This window comes from Furipterus horrens, unplaced genomic scaffold (assembly GCF_987537825.1).
Source record: "Furipterus horrens unplaced genomic scaffold, mFurHor1.1.pri manual_scaffold_5, whole genome shotgun sequence".
NCBI lineage: Eukaryota > Metazoa > Chordata > Mammalia > Chiroptera > Furipteridae > Furipterus > Furipterus horrens.
Window position 1 is genome coordinate 194,819,574 of NW_028327175.1, and position 22,655 is coordinate 194,842,228.

A 22,655-nucleotide genomic window follows, 5' to 3' on the forward strand; every position below is an offset into this window, starting at 1 on the left:
CCACTTATTAGGCAAACGGGCCGCTTTCCACGCAGGGACCCTTGGAGCCCTGTTCTTGAGAGAGCGCGCGGTCCCCAGTCATCGGCGCTGGGGGACGCCGATCGCTTGGATCCGCCGCCGCGCCCCCATCCCGCGACCGCCGGGGGGCGCTCGGGCTGCGCGGCCAACGACACGGCCGGTAGTGCCGGGTCGCCAGAGTTGCAGACCCCTTCCAGCCCTTGGAGGAAACAAAGTACACCTTTGTCAGCGACTGCTCGCGTGTGCGTGAGACGGCGCAGTTACCGGCCGCCGGGTGCGGGGCCCGCGGGCGCGCCTCGCTGCTTCTGGGTCGCAGTCCACGCGTGAGCCCGGCGTGGCCCAGAGGAAAGGGGTGCGGGCACGGCCCGGCCAGGCCGACCTTCCTCCCATCCCGAGTACGTCCCGAGGGTCGGCCTGACCCGTAACTGGCTCCTGCCGGGCCGCGACGCTTCTCCCGCCACCGCGGTGGCCTGTGAACTTCGCTTTCCCGGCTCTCGGCAGGGCGGGAAGCGTACGAGCCGGAGCCCGGGAGTGGGCGTGCGAGTGCGGGCCCCGGGACTGAGGGCTCCGGCTGAGCCGGGCCGCCTTTGATCTCCCCGCCGCCCCTCGCCGCGCCGCGCCGCGCCCGCCTTCACACCGGGTGCGGGTCCCGGGGCGGGTCTTGGACTCCCGCAGTTGCGTACCACCCTGGCCCCAGCACGGAACGCAGCGAAGACTGCAAGTCCCAGCAGGCCCCGCGCCGTGAGCGCCGAGACAGTAGGCGCGGCCGGGCCTGACGCCTGCGCAGTGCGGCCGCCCGAGCCTGCTAGTACCACACCCCCGGGAGGGACGGAGGGGAGGCAGAAGCATCCGAGGCATTAAAGCATCCGAGGGAGCCGGAGGGGAGGAGAATGGAGTGACAGAGAAACGCGGAGGGTGGGGGGTGGGGGGGAGAGTGTTGAGGGAGGGGGGAGGGGGGAGACAGAGGGAGGAAGAAGCGGCGGCGGCGGCTCCTCTTTGCAGAGGGGGAAAACTCCGAAGGATAGGAGCAGGAATAATGCAGTAGGAAAGGCGGGATCCCGGATCCCGGCTCCGGCTCCGGCAGCAGCGGCGTTAGCCCAAGCAGCGGCAGCAGCAGCGGCAGCACCCCCAGGCGCTGACAGCCCCGCCGGCCGGCTCCCTCGCTGACCGCCGACTGTCAATGGAGCTGGAAAACATCGTGGCCAACACGGTCTTGTTGAAAGCCAGGGAAGGTAAGAGGCAGGGCTGGTGCGTGCCTGGCTCATTCGCCGCGGGCCGGGGTGCGGGTGTCGGGCGGCGTGTGGGCTGGGGCGTGTGTGTGCAGGATGCCCGCAGTGAGTTGGTAGCGTGCAGGACACCTCCGAGAGCTACTCTGCAAACGCTTCGGGCTTCCTGCCCTTGGGCTCAGAAAATCTGGACTTGGGTAGAGAAGGAGAAACATCGAGGTTACAGGGGTTAGGATGCTAAAATATCCCCCAGTTTCCTGCTCTAACCTTACAGACATCGCGGCAGCTGTTGAAAAGGGCAGTTGGAAAAGCATTCATTCAGGAAGAGATGGGCAAACATGAAACATGCAAATAAAATAGCTTTCGAGTCGGCCCGGCCCGGGATGTTTCTATGAGTGTGAATTGTTTTGTGTGTGTGTGTGTGTGGGGGGGGCGGTTGGAATTAGCAGAAGCCAAGTCTTTGCTTGCGCAGGCTGAGTTGATACAGGCTCTTGCTGGAAACCATCCGCTGGGAATGTTTCTTAGGGAAATCCCGTCGTGTGGAAGGAAGCCTTTTAAAGGCAAAGTAAGATGTTGAGGAATTAGCCTGTTCCTAGAATAACGAGAGGATGGCTGTACAGATCACCTAGAAAATAATTCAAAATTTCAGAGGTGGTCCCCCCCCCCTTTATTTTTTGGCGGGGAGGGGCGGTAACTGAATTGTTTGATTTTTGACTCAGTGAAGAAAATAAAGGTAAGGGTTCCGGTGCTTAAATGCGTTTTGGGTGCAAATCAGTACATTTCCTGCATTTAGCTGGCAGGAAATGTCTAAATGGAGCGGGTAAGATCCTAAAGTCAAAGCTATAAACACACGTTTTGTAGCTTCCTAGAGATGGGAGGAAAAAGTGGCCCAGAAGCTCAGATGGTTCCTGAAATGATCGTGTGCCTGTAAACATACATATTTAGGAACACCTGGAATTTATGTAACATCTTTTTTACCAAGATTTGAGCTCTGGCGTGCAGCCTTTTTATTAAATGGGGAAGTGGTTTTTCCCTTTCATGGGAGGAGGCTTCATTTGACACCCAAGGTTTCAGAAGGCAGCCTAAGTGAGGTCTTGACTTCAGAAGGATACTCGGGAGCAGCCCACGAAAATGCCATACCTACTTCTTAATATTTTCATTCACCCACTTTGATGAATGAAGGAAGAATTTTTGGCCAGCCATTAAACGACTTATGTTTATCCAGCCGGTTCCATCACCTTGTGGCTCTGTACACACTATGCGGGTTGGGTGATGCACAGCCCAGCAGTGCAGCCCAGCATTCACGTCGTAATGTGGTCGTCACTTGTCGCTCTAAAGCAGCCTAACGCAGCTGTCTGGAAGGTTTGCTTTGAAAACCCCAGCGGAGTTTAAAATATGCAGGTAGATCCCCCACCACCGCCTTCAATGCTCAGCTTTGGTGTGCGAACAGATTTGTAGGAGAGGCTGGTACTTGGCAACTTGAGGTTCTAGGGCCTGATTTTTTTTTTTTTTTCTTTTTGCCTAGTCGAAATTATAGTGAGCCGGATAAAGGTGGGGTTGGTGGGCTCTCCCCTGGACAGGGCAGTGCGTCCTGGAGGGGAAGAAGCCCGGGCGGGGTGAGGGGGGCGGAGAGCCAGCCCGTTCCCCCCACGTCCGCGCTCACAGCCGTTGGAGCCGCCACCTAGTGCTGGGATTTGGTTGTACATGTCAGGACTCGGGGCTGGGAAAGTTTGTCTCCCTCCCTACATTCTGAAATTAATTCTTGGTAAGTCGCTGGATAAGATGGTGCTGGAGGTTTTGTAAGTTTCACTGGTTTCTGCTGATGTCCGGGGAATTCTGCTCCCGAGCTTTGCTGCTCCACATGTTCCTTTGCCTGGGGCACGCATTTCCCTTCCCTTCGCACTTCGTTGCTTCTTTTTAAATGTTTTGCTTGGAGTGAGCAAAGTGTTACCAATTTTCTCCCTCAAATTGGTCTCCCCAGTTTGTTTCTCACTGAAATGAATTCACCGCCTGATATTTTGATTGTTAGGTTAACAAAAAACTTTTTTTTTTCAATTGGAAGAATGATGACAATAACTGAAATTGTAATAGACAATATCTTATTTAAAAAAAAATTTTTTTTTTTTAGAACCTTAGGGGAGGAAGAGCCTGCCGGCTGGAGGGTTATATGGAATGATGAAATTATTGTGATTAAAAGTGCTCAATAATGTGCCTTACATTTCCTTGTCCTTTTAGAGCCTTTAAAAAATTTCTCTTAAGAGTGTTTGGTGGTCATCTCATGGTGAGAAAGTAGCTCTTGAGGATGTCTTTGAAATGGAAAGGGTCTTGCCTGGAAGGAAATGGAGAGGCTGACACAGGAGTGAGAAAAATTAATCACTTACATAGAAACTTCATTTTTAAATTTGCATTTCTCCCCCCCCCTTTCTCTCTGTTGTCTAAGCAGAAACCATGATTTTAAGTGTTCTCATTTCTTTCTTGTTGGATCTTTATTAAAAATTTGAGCACATATTCTAATTAGCGTGGAAGCTTATAGAAATAAAAGCAATTTATTTTTCTCTTTTTGGTTCTTATATATTTGAAGTCATTCTTTTAAATTAAATAATCCTGCAAATAATTACATTATCCAAACATTCAGGAATGAAAGTTCTAGTCAATTTAGTGAAATAACTAATGTGAAATTATATAGTATCTTAAAAAAAAACCTGTTGTTTGGAATATTTAAAAACACTTCTTACTTGGAGATTCTTGTGAATGGTTACAGATGAGAAATATAATTGGTGAATGTGAAATTTAATTTAGATCACTTAACAAAATATATTGTAAACAATCTGAAATGTTACTTTCAAGTAAAAGTCACATTTATTCCAAACAACAGAGAAACAGACCTTGAAGAAACACAGACACACTTTGCAAATGCTATAAAGGAATTTGTAGTTGTCCATGTTGGTGGGTAATTTGGGGGCTTATCTTTTGTTTTTATTATGCATTCTGAAAGGCAGATGACTTTTAAATTCATTGTAAATTCAGATTCTTACCATAATAAAACATGTATAAAGTGGAAAACATGAATATAGCAATAAAATAGAAAATCTATAAGCATATTAGAGTGAAAATGATTCATTGTTAGTAATTAGAAAACGTAACAAGCACATTGCACCTTTTTGACAGTTGTTTTGAAATAAGAAAAGATCGAGATCTGGGTTCAAAATTTTAAAGCACCCAAATGTATTCTGTTTATTTATCTTGGTCTCATGAGAAAACACCAGCTTGGTCACTCTTGGGAACTTAGGTTACTCTCCTAAAAAGTGGTTAAGGAAAAAAAGAAAGAAGTTGGGACTGAATTCATGCCAGTTTATGGAGTTGAGCTCAGTGATTAAGCTCAGACTAGCTCTATCTACCTATTTATTTACATTTCAGAATCTCAGAAAATTGGCAAGCTAGCTAGTGCTGAAACAATAGTAGTGGGAGAGTATTCGCAGAGTGCCTTTTGTGTGTTTCTTTTTTAGTTGTTGCAGTGAAAGTTTTTGTTTTTCTCATATTCTAGCCTCACTCCTGAGTGAACAGTGGTGAGAAGAAATTTTGCAGGGGCCCACCTTTCTTTTCTCCGCAGGCCAGCAGTCAGTAGTCATATGTGATCAATAAAAGTAGCAGAGGGAATATTGATCACAGTTTGCTGAGCATGATTCTAGCAGACACTGAGTACAGCAACTGAGTTGTCGGAAGCATAATGACTTTGCCATTGATCACAATTGCTGAAAACCAGAATATTCGAGAACCATTTCCTCAGATAACTCAGTGACTTGTTGGCTTGATGATCAAGATTGAGGATGTGGGCAGAGGTGAAGCTAGGGGCTCGCAGAGGCTAGGGAGGGGAGGAGGAGAGAGGGAACTGCATCCAGCCAGTGAGGGGCAGGCCTTGGTTGGACAGACTCAGCATTCCACAGCAGGGCTGAAAGCCCAGGCCTCCCCCCTCCCTCTTTCCCTCGCACCCCAAGTTCACACAGCAGAGCAACAGCTTTCATCCTGGCGTAGGCAGCTCAGGGCGTGTGTAAGGGCTGCCTGGCCTATGACGTGCAGTGCCGTTAAATGAAACTGCCTTGTAGAGAAACCAAAAACAATGTTTTCAGAAGGCCTTGCTCTCTTACAGAAAGAGTTCAAGTGATGATTTTAATTAATCCAGTTGCCTGTTTTTACAATCATCAGTTAAATGCCCACAAGACTCTCATCTTTCAAGAGCTTAGCTGCTTCTTGTCAGATCCTAAACTCCAAAAGAAGGCTTGATTCTTGCAGTGCCTGAACTAATCCTTGTTTAAATTATGTCCTCAGAAGCTGTCACTCTTGTCGTGGCTTGCTAAATGTTACCTTGTGGGTCTCGGCTGTATACTTCCGTAATGTCCAAGTGAATTTCAGGAAAGAGCTCAACATAAGACCAAATTCACCTTTTCCAAGGGCATTCAACTCATACCTGGCAGTTTCCAGTGTTCTTAGGAAGCCACCCAAGACTGCAGACAATATTTAAAGTTAATATTTGTTGCCAGTTTATTGTGGCTCAAGGTAAAGTATTATAATATCTATACATTTTTGAAATAAAAAAAGATATTCCTGCCATAGCTCATGAAACTCGAGGAAAGAATAGAAAGTGACCACAAATAGGTGACACAAAGATAAGGAAACTAGGAATTTCTTCAGCCTTGCTGCCTCTAGCCCCCACACCTCACGTCAGAATAGCAGAGGGAAGACAAGGGATTTAAGATGTGATTTTTAGGTGATTAACATGGATTATGTGACCTTAAATAATAGGAGTGATTTCTACTTTAAAACACATTCTGTCATATTTCAGTGAAATATTGTAGTTAAAAACATAAATGTTGAAAATATTTTAATCAATAAGTCAAGCTTGTTTAAATTTTATCTTTTTAGGGTGAAAACATATTGTTCTATTTAGTAGCATCTAAACACTGGAGGAAGCACCCCGTTTTGTTAAATCATGCTATCTTTTAAAGAGAAAGCAGCTACTTCCTGACTAGACCCTGTGTCCCCACGCCCCCTTAATTTCTCGTTTTGAGGAAACCGTTCTTAAATTGTCTTCTGAAATTCTTACAAAGGTAAATTCATTCATTCATTCATTCAACGCTGTTTGTTGAAAGACACTGTGGGAAGTGACATTTTTGATGTCAGCCTTGGGAAGATGCAGCTAGAAGTAGGTGAAGAGATGGAATTGGGCAGCATTGTATTCTTAGGCTCTTAAACTGGCAAATCTAATATGAGTAAAACTAGGTTTTTTTCCCCGCCAAAGACCTGAAGCTGACTATGGTTTGACCTGCTCAGCTGGGTACATGGTAGTGTCTCTGCTGCACCTAGAAACTGGACAATAATCTGCAGGACTAAAATATGCTTTAAGGCTAATTCAAAGTCCCTACTTGAGGGGTAGGCCCGAATCTGGAAGATAACTGCTAATTTTCCAAGACACTGTGTTTTTATGAAAGTCATTTCCTACAAATGGAAACCGTGATAAACAATGGCAAGAAGACCCTTTGACCGGAACAACAAGATCCAAGAGGAAACTGGGTTGCAGTGGTTGGTGTCTTCCAGGCAGAGCTTTGGTGGGTTTTTTGGGGGTAGTGCGCTGGATGGGGTTGATGGGCCACAGTTCTGGAGTAAAGGTGGTGGCGGCCATCTTTCTCTCTGGCTCTTTGTTGGGATTGGTTTGGGCATGTCCTCTGATGTAGCCAGTCCCTGGCAATGTCCTGAAAGGGTTAAAGGCATTTAGTCCTCTAAAGGTGTGCTCTCTGTCCAACACAATAGCTTGTGAGTATTTATATGTAAGTTAATTAGAATTACAAATTCAGTTCCTTAAGCATGTGAACCACATTTCAAGGACTCAGTGGTCCTATGAGGCCAGTGGCCACCATGTTGGACTGTCCAGATATAGAACATTCTCAACACTGCAGAAAGTTCCTTTGGACAGAGCCACTTTGGAGTAGTACATGTCGTCGTAAATGAGCGTGATAACCCCATAACTTCTAAATGACAATTGGGGGGAAGGTTAAGGAGAAGGAGAGAGGTAAATGTTGGGGATGGGGAGGGTAAGACAGGAAGGGTGTGGTGTTGGGGATTAGGACTGACTCCAGAGAAAAAATTCATTTCCGGGACAATCCTAGATACTCCTGGTGGTGGTGGTGAGCCACCCATAATTCCCTTTATTTTTCTTTCCATATCTCCCTGGGAAATTTGCTTACATTGAGCAACTGACTTTCCTGATTCAAATTAAGTGTGCGTTATAGATACATACAGAGCCCCACGTTCCTTCTTGAAACTCCTGATATGAGTATGTTTCAAACTTGTCAGTTCATTAAGAAAAAAATTAAGTTGTGTATACAGGAAATATACAGAAAGAATGAAAAAGAATTAGCTCTTCCCATGGACTTCAGAAAGGCGCTCCAAAATGAGGGTGAAAATAGATAAAACAGTTACAAGAGGTTGCATTTCTTTTGAACAAGACAGACTGAAATTAGATCACAAAGATGTCAAAACACACTGTTCTTGTACCCAGTTTAAAAACTGTTTCCTGTGAGATTTGCAACATCTTAACATAGCCCATTTAGAGCACTCTTAGAAAGTAACACTAACATTTGAAACAATAAAACAACTAGTTGCTGTTTCTTTGGTGTCTCAAGCAGAGAACTCTATCTGAAATTGTGCCAAAGAGCCAACTGGTAACATCTTTCTGACAAGTCAGTAATAAATTAGGCTAATTTCCATAGGGCCTGCCTTGTCTCTAAGAATTTGTTATCTGTGGGTGTTGATATTTTTTTAAAGGCAGCAATTAAATGAACCTCAAAGGACAACTTTGGGCAACTTTGGGCGTCTCCGCAGAAAGCAGAAGAAACAGATAAACAGATAAGAGCATGGCTGTGTCATGTGTCACGAAGTGGCAGGGCCCACAGGACTGCTGGTGCCTTGAACCCCAAGCCTTCTCAGCCGGTCTACCAATCCGTTCTTCACTTTCCAAGACAGGGGTTTCCCTGCTCTAACAGGTGGGGAACTAAGATGAAAGAAAGGGAGTCACTTGTCCAATGTCACTTGAATTGTGGACTTTTGTGGAGCACCCGCCAAAGTCCTTTAAATGTTCAAAAATAAATCCTTCCTCTCCCTTGTAATGTTGTCAGCCAAAAGCCATGTCCATTTCTCAGGGTGGTATGGTTACTAAATGTAACGCCCCCTGGAGGTTGCCACTGTGGAAGATAAAGGGGGTCTCTGTCAGATTTCCTGGAGAAAGGGGCAAAGTGGGAATATCATTTTCCTTCCAGACCCTGCTTTCTGGTAAGTGCCAATTTGAGAGCAGTTGGTTCAAGCATTCCTTTTAGGTTGTGGAGGACTGACAGGTGAATTAATCCTCCCAGTAGGTGTTTCTGCTTTTGAAGTAGAACTGCTCATCCACTCAAATGAATCTGTGATTAAGGAGAGGGGAGTATTTGTATAGTATACATACATGCCTGCACGTGTGTGCGCACACATACAGGGCTGTGATCCTTTCTGGAGCCCCATTTACCTTCTACCTTCACCACCTCTCCCCCCGCACCTCCTTCCCCATACTGACATATCAGAAGAGCAAGGTCAGCCTCTTGGTTTTCTTCTTCTAGCAGGGCTTGCAGAGAATCTTGAGAACGCAAAGAATTGCCCCTGAGGGACAGGTGTTAAACCAGATGGCTGTGGTGGGGACATGTCATTGGCTGTGGCCTAACTACCTTTCCTTGTCAGAGCCAGGATGTGGGCACTGGGCCGGCCAGATCCTGCCGGCATTGGTTTGCCTGGGAGAGTCACATCTGCCCCCAGACCTCCTTCTTTGGGGGCTTGCTACCCCTTGGGAGATTCTTGCCCTCAAACACCTCTGCCTGAGGGTGGCACCTTAGGCGTGTGCTAATGTGTGTATACGTGTGTGAGAGAGAGAGAGAGAGAGACAGACAGACAGACAGACGAGGAGGCAAGAGAGTCTTAAGAACCGTGGACTTCCTTGGGGGTCACTGTCGAAAGAAATGCTGGAGAGGAAGCTGCATGATGTCCCCACCTGGTAATGAGGGGACAGGAAGCCAAGTCTTTGATCTGTTCCTGTAGCGAAGGTGAAGCTCCAAACTTAACCACTTCTGGAAGGAAGGGGGTGAAGGATAGAATCACCCAACTACAGACTAGAGAGAAGCCAGCCAGCAGTAATTGGTCTGCATATCTGATAAAAGGTCTTGTGAAACCTCATTTGAAAATGGAATTCCACCTTGGCATGGTCTCAGCACTTGTGAAATGGAAACAAGCTGGAGGAGGGTCAGCAAATGGCCCAGGAGAAACAGCTCTGCCCCCTCTTAGAGTCTGCTCATGTACTCAGGAAGAGCTTGCTGGGAGGCTCAGATAACATCCCAGGAGAAGGAGCTCAAGCTCTAGGGGAAATGGGATGTGGGCATGGGGACAAAGAATTGGGCTGCTGACTTGAATGGCAAAGGGTGTCTCAAGAGCCAACTTTTCTCAAGTCCCATTGTGTCACAGGTGAGGAAGGGTATCTGTCAGATGAATGGAACATAGTAGGTGTTCAACAAATGTTTCTAGAAACGATTGACTGATGCTACATCTAAGTTACATGGGGGGCAGAGAGAGTATGATTCTCAAGAAATGGTCTTGATGTCACAGTAGATGGTAAATTAGGAAATGATTCAACATGGTTAAGAAAGATTAACTAAGGGTATAGGGCAAATTGGAAAATGTTTTCCAAATGTTTATGTTAACTGTGAAAAATGTCTGGCAAATTCCCCCACCCCCATCCCCAATTTGGAAGTGGTTTGTTTTACTTGTTTTGGAAGAAGTAAATATTTGCATTAGGCCAAACATTTGGGGCAAACACTTCTCCCCAATTCTGAGGCTCTGTGTGGGTCAGAGGAGATGTTTTATGCCGTAACACTCATACCTTTTTTGGCTAAATTGAAGGTAGCTTAGGACACAATTTCACATGCTTTTCACATCACTACTAGGACAAGGCTGAGAAAATGGAAAGAAAATAGGAAGCCAAACCAATGATCGTTCCAGACCTAGGAATGGCTGATGACCTGGCATTTGAAGGATGGAATTGTTACAGAAAAATTGCCTTTCAGTTCATGGGCAAGAAGGCTGGATCCAATTAAGACAAAGAAAACGTATGTTAACTCAGAAAAGAAATTTCTAAACAGTCAATTCTGTAATCCTCTCTAAAGAGGAAGAGGCCAACATGACTGGGCTTTATGGATGATGCCAAATCCTGTGATATATAATAATTAGTAACCACTGGTGATTCTGCCACACGCTTATTTTCCAAACCACTAACCATTGCTTGGGATGGAATGCACTGGGCCTAGATATTTGCCCCAGATGTCTTCCCATCAGTAGTATCCAATTAGAGGGATTCTTAAAATTAAAGCTTAATTCTCGATAACATATAGCAGAATGTAAATTTTAAAAGGACAAACCTGATTTCCTCGGTGGCTCATGGGTTACCAAGGTGAGGGTACACTTCAGGTACACTTCTCAGTTTACATTTTGGTAACTGTTGGGTGACTAGTTGTTTTATATCATGGTGCCTGGTGTTCTCGCTAGTCCCTTTGACAGCTTAGAAACATCTCAGAAATGACTGGGAGGGGGTTGAGGATTTGAGAGGCCTGTTCAGAGTCAAGTTCTTCCTGGGCAAGCACTTAGGAGTGAAACTTTGTCTGCCTATAATTTTATTCACCCAGGGTGGGCCCCTGCGCTCTAAATATCTGCCTAAAATACGAGAATGTGGGGGTTTCATGGAAGCAAAATTCTGATGGGAATAGCCCTGCATTGGCTTTGCATCCTCCCCAATGTCATAAATCCAGCATTTAGTTAGTGTTTACTGTGTACTTCGCGCCATGCTAGGCTCTGAAAGGAGGATTGGGTAAGCATCGGAGTCTCCAATCCTCTTTTTAAAAGACTCATTTAAAAAGTACCTGTCCTTGGTGTCCATTGTTTTATTTGATCTTTAGGCTTCTGTGAGGTGTGTTTTAGTCTTCCCCATTCTTAAAGATGAAGGATCAGACAGTCAGAGGTTAATGACTTTTACCCTGCTGTGAGCACCCTGCTCAGTCCAAAGCCTGGGCCCACCTGGCTCTTTTCTCCTCTGTCACAGTGACTTCCCGCAGTCATCTTACCAGCCCTTGGGAATGTCAATACTAGCTTAGATGAGAGATTTGAAAAAGCGTCAGTGTGCAGCTATGACTCACACTTCAATAGGAGTCCTTCTCATCTTTAAGATTTACAAAGCTCTGCACAGACAATGCTTGCAAAAGAAAATTCAAACAACAATGCAAAACATCAAGAGGAAAGTCAAAAATCTCTCCTCCCCTGTGCTCTGCTACCAGTTTCAGTCCTCGGAGATCATTGCTGGCAGTGTTTAGGCGGGCGTTTTCCCATATTTCTATGTATACGCATGTATGATCGTACAGAGGCATTTTACACACGTGGGATCCTACCCTTCACGCTGTTCTGCGGCCGTTTTCAGTCAGCAGTATTTTGTAGAGCCTTCTTGTATCTGTATTTATGTTTCCCATGAAATGGATGGGCGTCAGGAAGAATTGTGAAAGACTTTGGAAATGGAGTGTTGGGTCAATGGAACGCTGAGTGTTTTCCAGCAGACCCCAATGCGTTGTTCTGTAGGGGTCTACGTCTTCAATGTCGTACACTAGTTTAATAAAATACTTCACCAAACCCCTCTATAGTGAGCGACTTAGGTTTTCCAATTTTCCAATGTAAACGTTGTAGGAATATGCTACCCATTTTATAACATCTTCATACATTTATTTAAAGACTTTTAGTTTGTTTGTTCTTTCTCCCAATGGTGGTATCTGTTTAATAGCATTCTCCCTTTTCTTTCCCCGCTCCCCTCTTTGGGAAGATTAGTGATAATTTCTGAAATGTAATTGTGACCCTAGAGACGTATAAAGTATATTATCTCATGAGGAAGGCACATGATGCGTATGAGGACATGTGACATTTTTGAAACGCTTGGGATTTGACACCCCCCTCTCTCTCCACCTCTGAGGGTTCAGTCATCTTTTGTATGATATTCAGGCTCAGTCGAAGATTTTGTTTGGCAGTGACGGTGTAATTGCCCCTGGGTTATGACTGTGTACATTGGCAGTGAACAGGAGTGCAGATAACAAGCCCGCAGCTCTGTACAGACATCCCATATCTTTCTCCTTTGATCGTTGCCATAGCCCAGACCTGGCAGCTGTGTTTATTACTGTTTCAGTTTCAGAAAGAGAGAAATCAGACTCAGAGAGGTGAAGTGCTTCTCCAAGGACACAAAGCAAGGAACCGCTTCCCCCCCATCCTCCTCTAGTGCTGGCCCGTTGTGTCTTTTCCCACCTGGGGGGACTTTCATGTTTGGTTGTACATTGCGCGTCGCTAGGGAGGCACCGTAAATGTGTCTTGGGGAAGGGGTGCCTGTTCCTAAATCTCTCAGAGGTGCTGCATGTGCTGGGGTTGGTTTTCTGTCATGTCTTTTGCTCCTGTCTTTTTTTAATATTGACTTGAATTTTTTGTTGTTGTTTATTAATTTGAGAGAGAGAGAGAGAGAGAGAGAGAGAGAGAGAGAGAGAGAGAGAGAATATCTATGTGAGAGAGAAACATCGATCAATTGGTTGCCTCCCATATGCACCCTGACCAGGGCTTGAACCTGCAACCTAGGTATGTGCCCTGGCTGGGAATCAAACCCCAAACCTTTTGGTTTATGGGATGATGCTCCAACTAACTGAGCCACCTGGCCAGAGCTTGATCTGGTCTTTTATTGGGCACAACATTCTCCTCTGTGGGTTCTTCCATTGGTAACTGCTTTTAATTTATTTTTTATTTATTGATTATGGGGAGAGGAAGGGAGAGAGAGAGACAGAGACAGAGAGTTGAGAGTTGTTCCTCATGTTTATGCATTCAGTGGCTGATTCATTCTTGCATGTGCCCTGACCGAGGATGCAACCTTGTTGTATTGGGGCAACGCTCTAAGCTGAGCCACCCAGCCAGGGTGGAAACTGCTTTGACTGAGAGTTTGCATGTGATTTACTTATGGGAGGGTTCTCTGAGCCTTGAGAACCAATGGTGCAAATAAAAGCAGTACAGCACAATAGAAGTCACCAGCCCTGCCACCCCATTCTGTCTCCCTCTGAGAGAAGCTGGGCAGGAGGGCGCGGTTCAGAGCCTGGGGTCTGCAGCATTTTTGTAAGCATTGGAGGAGGGAGTGGCATTTTCTTCCTGGAAGCATTCGTAGCTTTCTTGGCTTACACTGCCTGGAAGCAGCAGAGAGATCAGACTGAGCACGGCTGCCGGTTAATTGGATGATTAGTCCGAACATGGCTGTGGGCTCCCTGTCATCTCAGCGTGCAGGAAGGAGCTCTGCCTCCTTGAGGCCAGTTCCTTTCTTCTCCAGAGAAGGGGTCTGAGGACCCCAGGAAGCCCACATGGGAGGCAGAGTTCAGGCCTGGAGCAGAGGCAGCCTTTAAAGCAGGCCCTGTCCCAGCCTGGATTTCCCTCTGTTCTCCTCTAGCAGCTCCATTACCGGTTCCCAAGCAGCATCTGTTTTCTATGGCACCTAGGGCTGCAAAGTGCCACCAAATGGGCAGCTTAGAACTACAGACATTTATTGCCTTCCAGCTCCCTCTGAAGGTGCTGGGAAGTATCTCTCCCAGGCCCCTCTCCTGGCTTCTGGTGGCAGCCGGTGTTCCTTGGCTGATAGATGGCTGTCATCTCCCTGGGTCTCTCCACGCAGCCTTCCCTCTCTCCGTGCCTGTCTCTATGTCCAGATCTCCTCCTTTTAGGACACAGTCATTGAGTTAGGGCCCACCCTAACGACCTCATTTTAACCGAATCACCTCTGTAAAGACCCTATTTCCAAATGGGTTAGGGCTTCAACGTAATTCTATTTGGGGGGATACAATGTAACTCGTAACACAAAGCCCTGACCGTGATGTTTTTGAGTCAGAAATTCACAGGTAGCACCTGGAACTCTATTTTATTGTAAAAATACCTCAGGATCGGCCAGGCATAGGAACCACTGCTCTGAAGATTTTCTGACTGTCTTCTGAGAAGATCTTGGAGACTCGGCTCCAACCTGGTTCCCCAAACAGGATCCTCTGCAGCTTCCCTGGTGATTGGTTTCTGCCCTCCACTCAGATCTTTCTAGTGTTGGGAACTCGAACAGCCCATCCCATTTTGAACCGCTGGATTTAAAAAAGAAATTTTCTTAGGCCTCCTGCTTCACCCGCCAAATTGCAAACTCCTCAAGGACTGGGACCAAGATTTTTTTTTTCCTTGTATCTCCCGGGGTCTCGCCAAATACTAATGGTAAACCGAGGCCTGCAAGTCAAGCCCCAGTATGTCTGGTGCAGTACTCACCCATCAAGTGCTGCCCCTGCTCTTTGGAGGCCTCCAGAATAAATGCACTACCCTTTGCTGAGGGGGTCCTTCTAATATTAGAAGACAGCAGTGACACCCACTGTAGAATCAAAACCAGAACCTTGGTCAGGTCAGTGCTTTCATTGCCCATCACAGTCGAGTGACAGATGCATTCAACCTAGAGTTAGAATCTGCTAGCAGATGAGAACGTGGTATTGCTAATATCTGGCAAAGCTCAAGGACGTAGTTGTTTAATAACTTCCCAGAGGTGGGGTCAAGACACCCACTTTCTTGTTCTTTTCAAGGTAATATATCTTATCTAGCTGTTAAATGCACCGAGCCAAGATATTTCACTTCCCATTGAAAGCTCTATTAATGCTTGTAGTGAAAAGGTTGCAGGGAAGGGAGAATGTGCCACTAACATGCTGTGTGAGCTTAGGCGTGTCGCCTGACCTCTCTGAGCCAAATTTTGTTTCAGTTGTATAAATGTGTACCTTGGCCCAGGTGATTTCTTGAGTGCTTTTCACCCTTTAGATCTTGAAAATTTGCCGGTTCATTTTTCACTGATAGTAATTCAACTGTAGGTATTTCATATAAGATTTGATGTTAATTTGAAGAGCAGGCATTACACATTAAAGTGAAAATTACCCCAAGTAAAGGATTAGAGCTGGGAGGGGTTATGAGTGTAATAGAAACAAACAGGAAAGAACCTCGCTGCTGCTAATGCAACTGATGCCTGCAATCTAAGAAAGGCAAATTCATGATTCTAGTATTTTATTTAGTGGATTATAGAAAGGAAAATTAAATCAAAAGTCAAAAATAAACAGTTTGATTGTTCTGTACTGTATTATCTTAATAAACAGCCTTCCTGGAAAGTTTAAAAATACACAGTGCTCTGTCTGGCCAAAGAAAACAATGTCAATATTGTTGAGAAAATGTAAGAATTTTCCATCTAGACATGAGTGAGGGGAAGCATCGTCATGTGGACCTGGAGGCATCCCTTAAGGAGTTAGAGATTGATAAGCATCCCCTGCTTTTGAAGGTTTGTGGCTGGGGTCGGTGTTGCCCACGGGGAAGAGGGTAGGGGTGGGAATGGGCAGCACCAGCATTCTTGTGGGTTCCTGGCAAATCCTGACCCACTTCTTCATTCGCCTGCAACTTCATTCTTTTGGTTTAGATGTCTGCCTTATCTTGACTGGTGATAAATATTTCATAGTCAAGGATGATGCTAAGAGGCCTGGTGATTCTCTCCTGCTGTAAGTTTTCTACAGCTGGAAGTGGTGAAAGGTGGAGACTGGCGATTTGGATTCTGTCCTTGCTTTGCAGCTGATTTGTCTGAGGTCCCAAGGCTGGTAACTTAGTCTTTCTGTATCTTTATCATCATATAGGGACAATGCCCTAATGTTTAGAGACCAAATAAAGCATATGAATGAAACAGAAAGTCTAGATGCAAATACACAAGTGTATGTAAAAAATTAGTATGTAATAAAGGAAGCATTTCAGATCAATGGGAAAAGGATGGTTTATGCAGAAAATAGTGTTGAGGTAACTGGCTAACTAATCCTTGGGAAAGATACAGTGTTCGATATTTTAATACTAACTAAAAATAATTAGAGTCATTAAAGATTTAGAGTTTTAAAAACTAAACTATAAACATTCTAGAAGAAAATGCAGGTGACTGTTTCTTATAGTTTGGGGGTGCAGTCATAAGAAAAAAGATGGATGTATTTGACATTGCAAAATAAAAGTTATCCAAGAAAAGATCATGACAAAAGTTAAAAGTCAGTGACAAGCTGGGAAAATAGCCTCAATATGTAAGACACTCTCATAAAAAGCAATCAGAAAGAGGGAACACCCAGTAGAGAAGGGAGGAAAGTATGAGAAGAGGGAATTCACAAAGGAAGAAAGAGCAGTGAAGAGGACCTATTAACTAGGCAGGAGTCTTGGCCGCAAGTGGGAGAAATTCCATCTGGACCAGTATGGACATATGAGAACTCATCTGGGAAGAGACTGGGGTATCTTGCAAGGCCCTCAGGGGCACCAGGATGGCCTTGGAACCCCTGTCACCTGGGACATAAACCTACCAGCATTCCTCATTGCCCTCACCTGCTTCTCTCCATCTACCAACTTCATATTTTCTCACTACTTTCTCTGTCTGATGGGGAAATATTTCACATCTTACAGCTTCCACCAGCAGAGAGAAGACTGGTTTTTCCCTCCCCAATTCTGATTTGGAAAATCCTAGGTAGTGACCCCCTTTGGCCTGTCTTGTGTCAGTGGATAGCTCTGGAATGATTACCATGGATTGTAGATTGCAGGTCATAGGGATGAAGTTAAAAGAACATGGTGACTCCGGTTATAGCCAGAGAGGCCGGGGGTAGTAAGTGGGGAGGTTGTTTCTAGGGGAAAAAAGAGGGTACTAATCAAATAGACAGTAAGCAGGGATTACTACTCATGAAAAGATGCTCAATCTCACTAGTAAGCAGAATCTTATATATATATACAAAATTTTAGATTGGTAAAAATTAGACATTGATAATCCTTGGGTAAGGAAATATGGGTAAATAACTTCTTTCAAACATTATTCTCCCATTGCTGATAGGAGTGTAAATTGATAAGTCTTTCTCAAGAACAGTTTGACAATAGACACATCAAAAGACTTAAAACTGTGTAACCCTTGGCCTTAGGAATGGAGCGTCTAAGATTTTAGTTTTTAAGGAAAAATCAGTGTACTAATGATTTGCAGGAGGTTGTTTAGAACTTGTTTATAATAAAGAGAAATTGGAAAAAATTTCAATGACCATAAGTAGAAGATTGATAAAGTGAATTTTGGCATATTCAAATAATAAACTCATATATAGCCATTAAGAAGTATGGCGATCTATTCTTACTGACACAGAGAGATGATCATAACGCAGCGAACAGAGGTTAGGGAAGCTTGGATTTTCTACTGTGAGCCTACGTTACACTTAGAATCAGTAAAACAAAGATATTTTTATTTGGGGGCGGTGGTGTGCAGAGACAATCTGTGCCATGTAAATGTAAGGCCACTGCATGGGACCATAAAGAAATAGAATCCTTTAAAAAAATAAACATGCCAAGCCCTCTGGATCTTACCAAGGGTTATCCTTAACACTTCACAGTGGGAAGTCTTAAGATTATTGCAGCCATCTTGCCTAAATGATTCTTGAAACTTCTCCTTGGACGCATTCATTAATTAACTCTGGCTTGATTGAGCCTGTGTAATAAAGGCCTTGGGGTGCCTAGCACCCTTTTTGGACTCCACGACATGGTGGCATACCTTTGTCTTTTAAGTATGGATTGGGGTTTTGGGAAAAGCTTCAGTTCCTTTACCGTGAGGTTTGGTGCATAAAGCAGGCAACGCCTCTGGGTGGCAATGTTGGAGGTGAGCAGCGGGGGACGGGAACAGAGAATGGGACCATCCTGCTGCCCTGGGTGTGCAGGCGCCGTGTGTTTGCTTTAACGGTAAGCACCGCCATGGGCTTCTTTTACCGTCCTCATGTGACGGTTGTGGGAGGTGAGCAGGCTGCCTCTTGTTTGACAAGCTGGGGAGTTGAGGAAGAGGGAGACCCTGTCTGTCTGGACTCCTGAAACCAGGATGTGGCCAGTGGGGACTGGATTCCCGTCAGCTCCGCCCAGTGAGCTCCTGACCAGCTCACGAGTGGGAGCGCAGTGGGAGGCGTGCCATTGGAGGGAGCCCACCTCCCCGACGTGATCAGGCGCTCCGCGTGCAGAATGGCAGCAGAGGTGTTGCAGGACCGCGAGGATGAAAGAGACCGCTCCTCTGTTCCCAGAAGTGCCAGTCTAGTTGGGGGAGCGACAGGCACATGGCCACCGACATTATAATGTGGAATATAAGTACAGAGGCAGTCTTGATGGGCAGGGGGTCAGTACAGGCTTCAGAGAGAGGTGTCATCTGAGCTGGGCCTTGAAGGCTGGTGACTGGTAGTGTGACGCCACTATTAACAGAGCCCTTACGGGGCTGCAGGCTCTGTGAAGCGAGCTTTCTAGAGACGTATTTTTCATTACCATCTGATGAGCTATGGGTTGTCATCTGCACAGGACAAATCTGACAGGGAGGCTAATGCGCTTGCCCAGGGCTGTGCAGCAGGTAAGCAACGGAGCCTGGATTTGATCCTAAAGCCCGTGTTGTGGGGAAGAGTTTCACCTCAGAGGCTCCAGGGCAGAGTGCTGTGGGGACAGGGGGTCCCTGGCTGGGGAGAGGACGGAGCCAAATGGTGGTGACTGTGGTTGACAGAGTGTGAGGTGGTGTTCGCCCGGAGCACGGAGAAGTAGACGGGGAACAGGAAGGCTGGAGAAGCGGACTGTCATATGGTGAGGCCTCTGAATGCCAGGCTGAGAAGTCAGGAGTTAAACTTCTAGGCAAAATGGGGCCACTGAGCGTTTTTGAACAGAGGACCCTCATACTAGCAGAGTGAGAAGACACTGGATCTGGCTGCAGAGGTGGTGATGCTAAATGAGCAGTAGTTCTGAGAAGTATGTGGGCGCAGGCCAGAGTCCTGCAATAAAAGCGGGGGGTGGGGGGCTGGGGCGGGCACAGGAGCAGCGCTGGGGGGTGGGGCGGAATCTAGAGTTCTTGGCATCTGATGGGACGTGGAGGTGTGTGGAAGGACAGAAGCATTAAGTCTGAACCCGGGCAACACTGCAGGGCGGCTGGGCGGTCTGCTGGCTCTGGGAAAAGATGTAGGGGTGGTTTGGGTCTCACGGAGAGAAGGAATGGCCGGTGCTGAGCCTCAGAGGCTGGAGAGCCTCCAGGTCAGGGGTGAGGATCCTGGAGGTGCCTGCGCAGCAGCAGCTGTGAAGAAGGTGGGAGCAGATGGCTCTTAGTTTTTCCCTGTCAGGCGCCCCCTCCCTCTGACTCTGGCAACAGCGCCGCATTTCCTTAGAGGACCACTCTTGCCCTGTAGTCAGTGTACGAGGTTGGGTGGCGGTGACTTCTCATTGGCTCCATCAGTGAGCATGCTACCCTCACCCCGTCCCATCAGAGCACCGCGTCTCTCTTTGACCTCAGGGACCTGGTCAGGGATGAGGATGTGATTTATGGTGCAGAAAGGACTGTTCTGCCGCTGCCGGGGTTGCCAGACCGGTGGAGGGGAAGCCTGGAAACGCAGGCAACATGGGGCAGAGAATGAGCCCTCATCACATTGTCTGGCTGTGGCCTCCAGCCAACTTGGGAACCAGATGTGTATCTCCCACCTCTTCCTGTTTAGGTACACTGAAGACTTGACACTTACAGTCAAAGGGTGCTGACTCACTCAGAGTGAGAAGCCAGCTCTTCAGTGAAGCCCTGCCTTAAAGGGCCCCAGAAGGCAGGCCTGGAGGGGTGGGTGGCGGATGAAGAGAAGGTGCCCTGAATCAAGGAAGGCTGAGTAAGCATTTCGCCCAGACTTTGCCTGAACACAGAGGCAGGTGCTTTTGATGTTTGCCACAAACAATACAACCCCCAACCTGCCTTCCCTCGTGGGACTCCAGTTATAGCAAGAAAAATAAAATAAAATCAGGAAACAAGTAAACAAACAAGCCGGTCACCATGGATATGTGAGCCCAAGGTGTTGGAACAATAGCTGTGTGTGAGTCAGGAAGTGGAAGCTGCCTATCTGCACAGACCTTAGTTATAGACTGAATCTGTTTCCTTGAGGCAGCCTGGACATGTCTGTAAGTTCATTGTATAGCCATCCCCTCCCGGAGAGGGTAACACCTTTGACAAGCCTTGGTTTCATCATTGTTAAAATAGTTATAAACTTTGCACGGTGCTTACGCATCATAGGGCGCTCTGCAACTGCCCTTGCAGGTAGATACTGGGACATTTTTATCCCAGTTTCACAGATGAGAAAATGGGGCTCAGGGAAATTCCTTAACTTGCCCGAGGTCCCAGTTATGAATGGAAAAGTCCTGATTTAAAAACCCTGGCCCCAGCCTCGGCACCCTTTCCATCACCACACTTCACTACGTCATATTGGTGTTGAAGAAAAATACTAGTAAAAGTAGCTAAAGCTTACTTTACATGTCTTCTTTCACTGAGTTCCTACCACAAATCAATGAATTAGATGTAGCTGGTTAATCCCCTTTTATAAATAAGGAAGCTGAGGCACAGAGTATTTAGGAATTCTGCCCAAGTTCTGCAACCAGTAGGAGGCAGAAATATATTTTGAGGTTAATTTTTCAGATGGATTTGAAATGCTAATGTGCCTTAAGTTTAATTGGGGAACCCAGGATGGGTGATAACTGTAATTTCTTTTCTGTTTTTATATTTTATTTATTTATTTTTAGAGAGAGTAGAAGGGAGAAAGAAAGAGTTAGAGAAACATTGATGTGTGAGAAAAACGTCAGTGGGTTGCCTTTTGGCTGGCAACCCAGGCATGTGCCCTGACTGGGAATTGAACCTATGACATTTTGGTTCCCAGGCCAGAGCTCAGTCCACTGAGCCACACCAGCCAGGGTGATAATTGTAATTTCTAAGTCTGATTTTCATCGATTATGATGTCCTTCATGTGTAGATTTATATTAAGGAAACAGATCAGGAGAGTGAACAATGTGGACAGAGAGTAACAGCATCTTGATTTGTCTGTTATACTTGGAAAACCATATCCTGGATTTCACTAAAATGTAAGTAATTGGAAAATGTTAACACAAGATAGTAAGGCCTAAAAACAAAATCATAACATAAGGTTTAGGTAAATTAGCTTCTTGGTGAAGAAGCAGCTCCAGTGTACTACTGTTTGTGGGCGGGTGGACACTTACAGATGCTGTGGAGTGGGAGTGTGTGACAATTTTATTTTCATTGACAGCCCATTATAAGGCACATATGGGCTGCTCACACTCCCCCAAATTCATGAATTGGTTCAGAAACAAAAAGGATGAATCATTTTAATGTGAAGGTGTAGGGACATATGCTTGAGTAATTTCCGACTTTGTTTTTCTTTTTGAAAATATGTTATCCTAAGGATTATTGTTAGAAAAAAAAGTGGAGCTGGGGACTGGTAACCTAGAAGCTTTGAGGGGTCAGGACATGTGTCTGTTGCTCCTTGTCATGTGACTGTATATATCAGATGCTCAATAAATTCTCATTGAATGAATGATGAATCCAGTATCCAGATCCTGGCCCATGCCAGGCCCATTCCTTTCCAGGAGGTTCCTTGAAGCTGGCAGATGACCAAAGGGTAATGGAAGCCAAGTTCCAGCTCGTTGGAAGCCTGGAGTGTGGCTCTGGAGAGCTAGAGTAGGTGGCCCAGTCTGGGAGCCCAGGAGCCTCCTTGCTCCTTAAGCTCAGCCGCAATTTCACCTCTCACCATCTTGCCAAAAAGGCAGACAGTCCCTCCCTACCAGGACAGGGGAAGACGCAGCCAGGCGAGCACAGGCAGAAAATTCGGAAGCCCCAGGGCTTGGCTGGCAGTGGCTCTGGGCACTGCGGTGACCTCCTTGGGGAGACCTGCTTCCACCCTCTGGGACCTCCAGGTCACTTCTGTCCTCAACCCTGGGGAGCTGTCTTCATTAAGAGCTAGATTTTTTCTGGGTTATTTAAGGTGTGCTGTGTACTGTACCAAGTACTTGATACATTCTCACTGGTTTTCCCTTTAGGACTTCGATGTCACTGTCTCTCTTTCTGTTACAAAGAAGTGTTAACATCTCTAACCCCATTCTACAGCTCGGAATGCTTTATGGCTCAGTCCTTACAGGGATCCGACTAGAAATGAGTTATCATTGTCCCCATTTTGCAGGTGAGGAAACTGAGGCTTAAGGAGGGTAAGTAACTTGCCCAGCATCATGTCTCTTCTCAGTTATTTTCTGAGACCCATAGCTTGGCCCACTCCCCTACTATGGGTTTGGAAAAAAAGGTACAGGCCTTTTTTTTAATAGGGTTCTTTATTTGCGTTACTGGTTTTTGCTCCATCACAGGGACCTGTGAGCTAGTTAAGGGCTTTATGCTCAGTTATCTTGTATATTTTTATT

General features: G+C 46.0%; 1 protein-coding gene across 1 annotated transcript in view; it reads left to right on the forward strand.

Moving 5' to 3' along the window:
- The first annotated feature begins 989 nt into the window (after positions 1 to 989).
- The window catches only part of GRK5 (G protein-coupled receptor kinase 5), a 186,265-nt gene continuing 164,599 nt past the window's right edge, over positions 990 to 22,655 (forward strand). Inside the window, exon 1 of the mRNA XM_090278682.1 lies at positions 990 to 1,250. Coding sequence (XP_090134808.1) covers positions 1,199 to 1,250 — 52 coding nt within the window. The 5' untranslated portion in view covers positions 990 to 1,198. The remainder of the gene's footprint in view (positions 1,251 to 22,655) is intronic.